The sequence below is a fragment of the Pan troglodytes genome, chromosome 12, assembly GCF_028858775.2.
Source record: "Pan troglodytes isolate AG18354 chromosome 12, NHGRI_mPanTro3-v2.0_pri, whole genome shotgun sequence".
Lineage (NCBI taxonomy): Eukaryota > Metazoa > Chordata > Mammalia > Primates > Hominidae > Pan > Pan troglodytes.
Window position 1 is genome coordinate 97921235 of NC_072410.2, and position 10789 is coordinate 97932023.

Sequence of the window (10789 nt, forward strand, 5' to 3'; positions counted from 1 at the left end):
TCCTCCAGTTGGCTGGAAATACGAAGATGTATGAAAATATATTAGAATGACTCAGTTTCACTGAATTAGCTGAATACCAAAGAGACAAAATAGAGGGCACAGTTGCCTGGTGAGAAAACTGTGTCATGTACGTGGATAAATACTTCATGAAATGGTATGCTCTGCTTTCATCTGTGTGGAACAAGAAGAGCCTTGAAGCTAATGTAACCTTAAAAAAGAACTAACAAAAGAGAATTCTTCAATCATAGAATGTTAGAGGAGGAAAGCATGTTGGCAATCAACTTGTCAAACATTTCATTTTATAGGTGGGAAAACTGGGATTCAGTGAGATTAAACATGTTCAAGAATCCCCGGAGTTAGTGGTATAATTGGTTCTTACCCTGGAACACTGTATGTTTGACTGTCTCTGTCTTTGTCTCTAAAGCCCTGCAAGTTCCTCATCTGTGTGTGTATTTGTTTATTTATTATTTTTTTATTTTTATTTTTGAAACAGAGTCTCACTCTATCACCCCGGCTGGAGTGCAGTGGCGTGATCTCAGCTCACTGAAACCTCTGCCTCCTGGGTTCAAGCAATACTCCTGCCTCGGCCTCCTGAGTAGCTGGGATTACAGGCACACGCCACCTCGCCCGGCTAATTTTTATATGTTTAGTAGAGATGGGGTTTTGCCATGTTGGCCAGGCTGGTCTTGAACTCCTGGCCTCAGGTGATCCAACTGCCTCAGCCTCCCAAACTACTGGGATTACAGGCGTGAGCCACCACACCCAGCCCTCTGTGTGTGTATTTATGTTAATTATTTTAGTCAAAAGAGTTATTTAAGAAAAAAATTCAATCACTATTCTTTGTTGCTTGTACAAAAATTAAATTATTATTCATTATGGTTATGTAACTTTCAACGGTCTAATTCTACCGTTACTACACATATTGTAGTATAGTACAATATGCGCCCAGACTCCCCCCACATACTTCACCCTTCCTACTTTTTCACCTTGATTCTCACAAAAGAAAAAAGTATGTCTTGAAATTGCCATGTCAGCACCCAAAGCACTACACATCTCTTCTCCATTCTGACCTCACAGCGTATCTTCAAGTCCAGAAGGAAAGCGGGGAAGGGAAGGGGAAAACTGTTATTGGGCACACTCATTCACCAGGTGATATTGAGGATGCTTTAAAACTGTCAGGGAATTCAGATGACCTCGTGTAGGGCACAGAGTTTATCGGGATCTTTTTTTTTTTTTTTCAGTGCTATACTCTTTGGTTTATTGTAGATTTTTAGTGGGTTTTGAAATTCGAAAATGTGAGTCTTCCTATTTTTTTTCAAGATTATTTGACTATTAAGGATCTGTTGTAATTCCATATATATTTTAAGATCAGCTTCTCCATTTATGAAAAAAAAAAAAAAGCCAGTAGGGTTTCAGTAAGATTGCACTGAATCTGTATATCTGTATATTTTACATTTCTTTTTAGACCTTCATAGTCTCTTTCTGAATTCTTCTGTGTCATCTCCAAGGGATACTGGCTCTAAACTTAAGAAACAATTACTTTATCTACTTGTTAGTAGACTTAGAACAATATTCATTAAGAAAGAAGAAACTTAGGGTTCCTTATGTATTCACTTTGGTTAATTGAAATTTACCAGAACTTACAGGCCCCTATAGGTTTCATATCCTTAACCAATAGAAACATGTGCTTCTCTTACCTTTATTCCACTGGGCCTAGCAAACTAATTTTATATGGCACTAAGTACATTTGGGAAAAAACCTTAAAACATTTTTTTCTTAAGTTACAGAGAGTTTTGGTATTTGTTGACTGTTAACTGTGTTTACTGTTCTTGAACTTTAAGAAAATCTTCGTCTTCAACGGAATTGATGTATTTGTTACATCTTGAGAGTTTCTCCTGCTACCTGCAAATCTTGAAAGGCACTCTTAGTGCAGAGGATCGGGTGTAACTACTGACCCCATGTGGTCACCCTCTCTGGGGAGGCAGAGTGGCTGGAAGGGCCCTTCCCAGGACTCCCTTGTGGGGAAGAGGGAGGATGCTGTACCTTCCTCAAGGACACGGGGTCTTTGGGACAAATAAAAATTCTTACAATTCAAATTGCTTCAGAGAGGGAGAATGTCATTCTTGTTAGCGAATTATCAGAATTACACATGTAGAAAAACAACACGCAGGGCACCAGGAAGGTCCCCCAGAGTATCCTTATGAAAGAAGGAGGTTCTTGCTAGAACAAGAAAATTCAGGACCCCTCTAAGAGCAGAAAGCAGAAAAGGCCCTAGAATGTACGCCTAAGACTTGGAGAACTGTTAACATGACCCTATGACCTCAGTCTCTCCAAGCTGATACATAAAACTTTCCATCATAGCCAAGGTATCAAAGGCCATCTGATTTGAAGAGCCACATTAGAAATCCTTCGATAAAAATAAAGGAGAAAGGCTAAGGCATTTGGTAAAGCACCATATAGCTTATAGGATCACTGGAACCCTGAATTACAAAAGGAAGGTGGGAAATAAAACCATCTGGTAGAGACAGAGCTTAATCTGACTGGGGAGTGGCTGGGTACTTAGAGCCCTCTGGGAGGCCTGACACCAGAGGATGATGACCAGTGGGGACAGGGACAGATGGGTCCAGGCCCCTCCCCAGCCAGTTTTGGCTCTTTGAGGAGCTCAGAAGCCTGCAGCTCTCTCCTGGAGCGCTGCTGGTTTATGGGAACCGCCGGATTGGAGAAGCACTGCTACTGCTCCTTTCCTCTCTGGATAATACTGATCTCTGTCGTGTTTCTTCTTTGGTCTCGTGAGCTCATTGTCATTCTGGGCTACCCCTTTCCAGCATCCCTTGCTTGCTCAGTGGTGTCACCTTCTTGGGCCTCAGATTCCTCGTGACCTTGACCCTGGAGCTCATTTCAGCCCCTTTCTTTTCATCTTCTCCTCCCGGATATTCAGCTCATCATCCACTTCTGCCATTTCTTTCTTTATCTTTTATCTTCCCTTGTTTCCTTCCATAAATACCTTAATCTAAACTTGTACTCACTCATGCCTGGGTTATGTAACAACCTCCTGTATCCTAACTTCAAGAAACAGTTTTCCCAGCACACACTTGTCATGAAACACCTACTGTTGTGATTGTTTATCAAGCCCAGGTGTTGGGGTTGTTTTGCTTCCCATCTGTGCTGTGTTCGGGCTCCATTCCAGGCCACTGTTGGTTCTCTCCCAGAACCCCTTCTTTCAGAAGGCAACTCTGGATGCCTTCCCTGGTGCCCAAGCCCTTATTCTTTCAATCAGCAAAGATATGCTGAGTGCCTGTGAGGTGCCAAGTACTGCCTGTTTTCATCTGATTATTATTTTACTAAGTGTTAGCATTTATATACTTTTTGCATTGTGCAATAATAACTTTTTCAATTTGTGTTATATATTACATATTATTTATTGGTTGGTTGTCTGTTTTCTAGTCCTTTAATCCTGCCTTTGAGAAAGGGTAATAATTTAGGATATGTTCACTGTAAGAGATACTATGTGTGTCCAAACAGCTAACATGCAGTGGGTTGGGCTGACTCTGTTACTAACATAGATCTTGGCTTCTTTTCCCAGGGATGAAGTCAATAAAGCGTATCGGAAACTTGCTGTGCTTCTTCACCCTGACAAATGTGTAGCACCTGGCAGTGAAGATGCCTTCAAAGCAGTTGTGAATGCTCGGACAGCCCTCCTGAAAAACATCAAGTAGAAAGTACAGAAAAAAGCCACATGTGGGACTCAAATGCAAACAGACTTTCCTTAGAGGTGAAATAACCAACGTGGAGTTTTCCTTCCCAGAATCTCACTGCTCTTTTCATTCATGTGTTGTCATTTGTATATCAGTAATTCAGGTGCCCATTTCATAGACATTTTACTGAGAAATGACCTGCATTTGTATGAAGTGAAGAGAACTGAGCGTCACTTACACCCTGTACTTCATTTCATATTTCTAGATAATTCTGAATTTTTTTCTCATTCGTCAGCTCTGTAATTATAGTATCCCTTAGACATTTCACTTGGGGAAATCCACGAGGTTCCTGGAGGGAGGGAAGAGAGGACAAGAGGACCCTTTCACTTTTTCTTTTTTACGGAATTCATCATCAGAGAAGAAAATAACAAAAATGGAAGCAAACAACATCAGAACCCCTGTAAGTTTGGTGTGACCTTACAGACAAGTTGCTGCTTTTACAATGAGTTCCTTAGGTGGTATTTTAACCCATCGATCTATAATGATGACTCTTGGCAGCCCTTTGGGAGTTTGTAAAATGAGGTGATACAGTTCTGAATTGAGCATTCGTTTATGATATTCACTCTGTTCCTCTTCTGCAGCCACCAGTGGGAGAGACAAGCCAGTCCTAAGAGAAAAGGTGGTGGCAGCCACAAATTCTAGGTACACTGGCTGCTGCCTATCCTGTCCCTGGATCTGAGGCCTTTCCCTTGCCATAGAAATGGTTGCTGGTAGCAGTAGAGAGCACTGTGCACCTGGGAATGAGGAATCAGGCCCCAAGACAGAAGTACTTGGAGGAGCCAGCTGCAGTAGTATCCGCCTGTAGTCCCAGCTACTCAGGAGGCTGAGACAGGAGGATTGCTTAAGCCCAGGAGCTCAAGTCCCACCTGGGCAACATAGTAAGATCTTGTCTCTTAAAGAAAAAAAAAAAAAAAAGGTACTTAGAGGTCACACTTAAAGATTATGCACATCAGCAGAGGAAAAGGCCAGCCAAGCTCGGGGCAAGCTTGATGCAGTAGGAGAGACTCCTTATGAGGCTTAGCCCTTGTCTTACTGCCAGCCTTTGCCACAGGCAGGTGAGAAAGGCAGGGCCACTCCTCAGCAAAGTTGGCCTCTTCTACACTTCCTCACCAGTGTTGTTTCTTCCTTTTTTCCCCTCTTCCCCTTCCCCTCTTGTGTTTTTTCTGAACCCCACATCTGCCATCATTTCTCTCCTCTAGAGTCCCTGGCTTCTGGCCACTGCCTCCTCCCTCTTCTAAGCCTTGGCCTGAATCTGGTTGACCAGAGGCAAGTGTGGATCCTTTGGGTGGCAGTCAGGGGAGATCTCAGGGCCTCTGTTGGGAGGAATCTCTGTAATTCCTGCTTGGGCTCCAAATTTCTGAAGAGTAGTATTTTTAAACTATAGCTTACAAAATACATTCTCTGGCCACAGTCTCCTCCTTGATATACAAGGGATGGATGAAGTTCATGTATTAGGACTGGCACTCCTTACGGTGCTTATAGAACTAGTCTCACCACTTGACTCATTACGTCGTCATTCTTGTTACATCACTCATACTTTTAGCTGCAACCACACTAATTCACATTTTTATATACTTTCAGTTAGCTGTACTAATTGGGGCTTGAAAGTATATAAAATCTTCCTGTCCTGTGAATTTTAAAAAGCTATCCCATATCGATTGCCAAAGAGCATCTACCTTACCACCTAAGAAGAAAAGCCACTTTCTTCCAATCCAAGCCCACTGCAGTCTTGTGGATTTTCCACACAGCAGCTTTTCACTGTATGCCTGTACTTGGGCTGCACTAAGCTTGTCTTCAGGAAACCAGAGCGTTGCTTTATCATCGCACTTTTCATCTTGGTAATATCAAAACAACTTTTTAAATGAACTGATTGATATATGTTATTTCTTGCGAGGTTTCCCTCTGGCCTTTAACTGGCTTCTGAGGCTACAGAACTCCAACCCAGAGTTCTTCGGGACCTAAATTTTGCTTAAGGAAGGCCTTTATCATGCTGAAAGCACTCAGACATGTCTGTCCTCACAGCAGAATGTAGAAGTCATATGAATGAGGGATCGTGCATGGTAGCGTCAGCCCGAATTGACACGACAACTCACTGAATGTGTGGCCCTCTATGAAAGCTGGTGCCAGTTTTCATCACTGTTATTAAATACTAGATTGGGAACCTCATTCAGCCGTATTGCACAGATGAGCAATTACAGCAGAGAAAATTCATTAGTGCTCCCACTCATATCCTTATGTGTGAGTTGGTGAAATTTAGCCTGAGCTTGATTCTTAGGTCTTGAGACTCAGTTTCCAACACCTTCATTATTAATGTTAAGAATGGCCATATACCACTTCATTTATGTAAAAGGAATAAAATAAGCAAGTTAAGCTTCAGGGTCCTAGAATTTTTCTGATTTCTATAATCCTTCAGCAGAATATTAAGAAATAAAGCATGATCTGCAATGGAAAGGTTTTTTTGGCACTAACTTCATGCAGAATTTCACAGACATCTATGCATTAATTTAAATTCTTGGTGCAAATGTGTGCTTTGTAGTTCAACCTTATTAAAAATTCTTCAGCCAGTTAGGATTTCAAAATACGTTAGTGAGAGTAACAGCTAGCAGAATAATTACAATGGCTAAAACGTTTTTATAGAGAATCTTGTTTTTCAAAAAAGAATAAAAAGTTTGAATAGCTATTATTAAAGAAAAGCCATGTCTTCAACATCTGAGTCACCAAGAAGTAACACTTTTTAAACTTGTTAGAAATCCCTGGAGGCATTTCAAATTCATCTTCTAACCTACCTAAGCACTTTAAAATACAGCCTCCTTCTGTTCCTCTGTTCCCCTTCATGCCTCCTTTTGAATTGATATCTCAGCTGTCAATATTTCTTTGACTTCAGCATTGTTATTTTATTTCTCTATATCAATGTGTCCTTAGTTTTCTTAGCCTGTTAATTTAAAAATCCAGACTTGGGGGTCATTGTGTTGCTACCCAAGAGAAAACGCCACAGTTTTATAGATTGCACATCATTCTTTAAGGCATACATTTACCTCAGGAAACTTACTCTAGTATGTTCTCATATATTGAATTCTCAACTAAGTAACTATTTCCTTATACCTATAAACTAGTACCTAATTCACTGTTAGTTAAACGAGCCATAGATAAGGCAGCTAAATTTCTGAAAGATAGCCAGAGTAAGTAAGCAGCCACTGCAAGCTCTGAATCAGTTTTTTAAAAAAAAGAAAAAAAAAAAAGGAGCTGTGCCCCATTGAACAATGACAACATCACAAGGGGAAGGGAGGGATTTTGCCAAAAGTTAGAAAGGTGGAGCTGTAAGCCATGTGCTTGTTGCCTTTGACAGTGACAGTGCCCGTCTTACAACTAATTCCACTAGGCATGGGAATGTCACCTCCTTTGCCACTGTACCCCATCAAGCTTACTCTGAATCAAAGGTTTTGTAAAACTTTTGAAAATGAACTTAGCTGCAAAATATAGCTAACCACTTTCCATTGCAAGCTTTGCAAAGTGAAGAGAGGTTCGTACTTCTCATAATTGGTATTTAGCACAATTGTAAGATACAGTTTTACTGTTTGTACATCGTTTTTTTCCATTAAACTTTTCTAGAGAAGACAAAAGCTTACACTGGTGACATGGATAAGTGAGATGGTGTCTAACGAGCAGTGCAATATTAGGCGGTGCAATAGAGGCCCTGTTGGCAAGATGAGTTTTGCTGGAGAGCTGGACAGTGTTGGTTAGCTTCCTGCATTGATTGCCCCTGGGCGTTCTTCCCCCTTAACTGTGAAAGCAGAGTCTATAAATGAACTCTTTGCTCTTACAAGGTAATTTACATATTTTCTTTCTGTTGAAATAACTGAAAATGTTAAATCTACCAGTTTATGTCTTGTAAACAGAGTGTCATATGTATTTAAGTTGTGTATTTTTATAAAGTAAAGCCAAGTATCAAACACCGGTCTGTGGGCTGCATTTATTTGTGGAAACACTGGTCTTTAATGGAAAACATACTAAGCTAGATGCCAATCCAGTTCCTCACCGACTGTGACCCTCAGTAAGACATTCCTGAGAATGGCCCACCCCTCTTTCAGGGGAGCTACTCTGTCCTCTTCATCCTACTAACATGGTCTAAGGGGGAGACGTTCAAAATGTTCAAGGTCTTTTTTCTTTTCTTTTCTTTTCTTTTTTGAGATGGAGTCTCATTCTTGTCACCCAGGCTGGAGTGCAGTGGTGTGATCTCAGCTCACTGCAACCTCTACCTCCTGGGTTCAAGCAATTCTCCTGCCTCAGCCTCCCAATTAGCTGGGATTACAGGTGCCCGCCACCATACCTGGCTAATTTTTGTATTTTTAGTAGATTTTTGTAATTTTAGCCATGTTGGCCAGGCTGGTCTGGATCTCCTGACCTCATGATCCACCTGCCTTGGCCTCCCAAAGTGCTGGGATTACAGGCGTGAGCCACTGCTGAGCCATTGCGCCCAGCCTCAAAGTTCAAGTTCTTTCCCATCTTTCCTCCCTGGTCACAGACACCAGTCCACAGGACAGGAATGTGACCCCAAATAGGTCACATAGGTGTCCTTCCCCAGGATCTCTCCAACTGAAGCTAGGAAGATACTTTCTCTCAGGAAAGGAAGAAGTCCCAGTGATGGCTGACAACCTTGATTCCAACCTCATGGGAAAAAATTGAGAATGAAGCAGACATCCAGCGAGAGGCAGAGTCCTGATGGTTTTCAGCCTTGCCTTCTAGTCCTTGAGGGAGGGCCCGTGAGCTTGTTTGTCAAGCTCGTCAGCCACCTTGGAGTCCTTCCACTTGTTTACTGCTTCAGTTTAGTTGGAGTTTGCTTTCTGTTACCTGCAGCCTAAAGAATGTTAGAAACTAAAAGCCAACAAGGATCATAAGCAGGGATGAGAAAGCTATGGTCAGTAACATTTAACAAGTGTAACATTTTATGTATTAAAATATATCCAATTACTTAGTTTTTCTCAACTGGAGTCTTTGGCTGCTTTTTAAACCAATAACCAGTTGTAAATGGAAAAGAACTGGACTTATTCAGTTCATTTCAGGGTCAATTTAAGATACAAAATTATCTGGCTTTTTAGTTTCCAGTTGATCCATTGCCTATCGAGGGCACCTGTAATTTCTTAAATTTTTAATCAAACTTTATTGTTAAAGTGTTCATTCACCAGCCGGGTGCAGTGGTTCACACCTGTAATTCCAGCGCTTTGGGAGGCCGAGGTGGGTGGATCACGGGGTCAGGCATTCGAGACCAGCCTGGCCAACATAGTGAAACCCTGTCTCTACTAAAAATACAAAAAATTAGCTGGGCATGGTGGCGGGCACCTGTAATCCCAGCTACTCTGGAGGCTGAGGCAGGAGAATCGCTTGAACCTGGGAGGCAGAGGTTGCAGTGAGCCGAGATCGCACCACTGCCCTCCAGCCCCGGTGTCAGTGCGAGACTCCATCTCAAAAAAAAAATATATATATATATATTCATTCACCATGTATTTACTGAGCATCTACCATGTGCCAGGCCCTGTTCTAGGCACTGGAGATCTAGCAGAGCACAGAAGTGACAAGAATCCCTGCCCTGTGGAGCTTACAGTCTAGTGTCATTTTTTAAAATTTGTGTTTTGAAGAGTTTCTTTTTTTCTGTAATTTATTTCTGAAGAAGCAAGTTCGCATTTTTTAGAAATCTTCAAGATATACAATTTCAGAATTAATACTCTTATTGCTACTATATACTGAAGATAATGTAGGTTGTTAAATGCTTTTATTTTTTTGAGAGCACAACCATTATCATTATGCCAAGCTCAGTTTTTCAGGTTGGCCTAAAGGAAATAGTTCCAGCTGGGCGCAGTGGCTCACACCTATAATCCCAGCACTTTGAAAGGCCAAGGTGGGGGCAGGAATCACTTGAGGTCAGGAGTTCAAGACCAGCCTGGCCAGCATGGCGAAACCCCCGTCTCTACTAAAATTACAAAAATTTCCCGGGGGTGGTGGTGAACACCTGTAGTCCCAGCTACTAAGGAGGCTGAGGCAAGAGAAGTGCTTGAACCCAGGAAGCGGAGGTTGCAGTGAGCTGAGATCATGCCACTGCACTCCAGCCTGGGTAACAGAGTGAGACTCTGTCTCAAAATAAAATAAAATAATTAAAGGAAATAGTTCCAACCTTTAGTTAGGGCTTTCTTTATATACAAGTTTGTATATTTATAATGAAAATATTAACAAATTCTTCTAAAGCAGTTGAAAGCTGGATTCATTTTAAGGGAAAATATCTAAAATCTAAGTTTGTTGTTTTAGTTATATAAACCAATGTGTACCTATAATACCACCTTGTTAAAATTCTGGTCAGTTGACTGTTCTAAATGCTGTGACTTTAAGAAAATGTCTCCTTGCATCCAAAAGCAATTCGTTGGTAATTATAAAATCAGCAGCTGTAACTCATGAACGCATTTGTATTAGGAAGAGAATGTAAAAATCTGCTATGATTGAGAGAAATTAAGATGAGAAGGTCTTATGTCCTCAGATGTCAGGATGTAAACATTCTGCTAGTTTTGGAGTATGAGAGAAGGAAAAGTTAATTGAATAAATACTGAAGAAAGAAAGGATCTTAGTGGTTCAAAAGGAAAATAAGGCCAAGTACGGTGGCTCATGCCTGTAATCCTAGCAATTTAGGAGGCAAGGCGGGTGGATCACCTGAGGTCAGGAGTTCGAGACCAGCCTGGCCAACATGGTGAAACCCCCCATCTTTACTAAAAATACAAAAATTAGCTGGGAGTGGTGGTACATGCCTGTAATCCCAGCTACTCGGGAGGCTGAGGCAGGAGAATTGCTTGAACCCGGGATGCGGAGGTTGCAGTGAACCGAGATCGCACCACGCACTCCAGCCTGGGCGACAAGAGCGAAACTCTGTCTCAAAAAAAAAAAAAAAAGGAAAAATAGAAGAAACTGTCTCCCTTCTGAGCAGCAGGGAGCAAACAGAAAAGCCCCAAGTCGGTGGTTGTCAACTGTTTTTTTAGTGACTAAACCCTGTATTT

General features: G+C 41.5%; 1 protein-coding gene across 3 annotated transcripts in view; it reads left to right on the forward strand.

Moving 5' to 3' along the window:
• DNAJC27 (DnaJ heat shock protein family (Hsp40) member C27) overlaps positions 1 to 7707 on the forward strand; it is a 28303-nt gene extending 20596 nt beyond the window's left edge. For all 3 annotated transcript variants that reach the window (XM_001147370.4, XM_001147289.5, XM_009442145.4), the window contains one exon: positions 3584 to 7707. In XM_001147370.4, the coding sequence (XP_001147370.1) occupies positions 3584 to 3716 (133 nt within the window). In that variant the 3' untranslated portion in view covers positions 3717 to 7707. The remainder of the gene's footprint in view (positions 1 to 3583) is intronic.
• The last annotated feature ends 3082 nt before the right edge of the window (positions 7708 to 10789 follow it).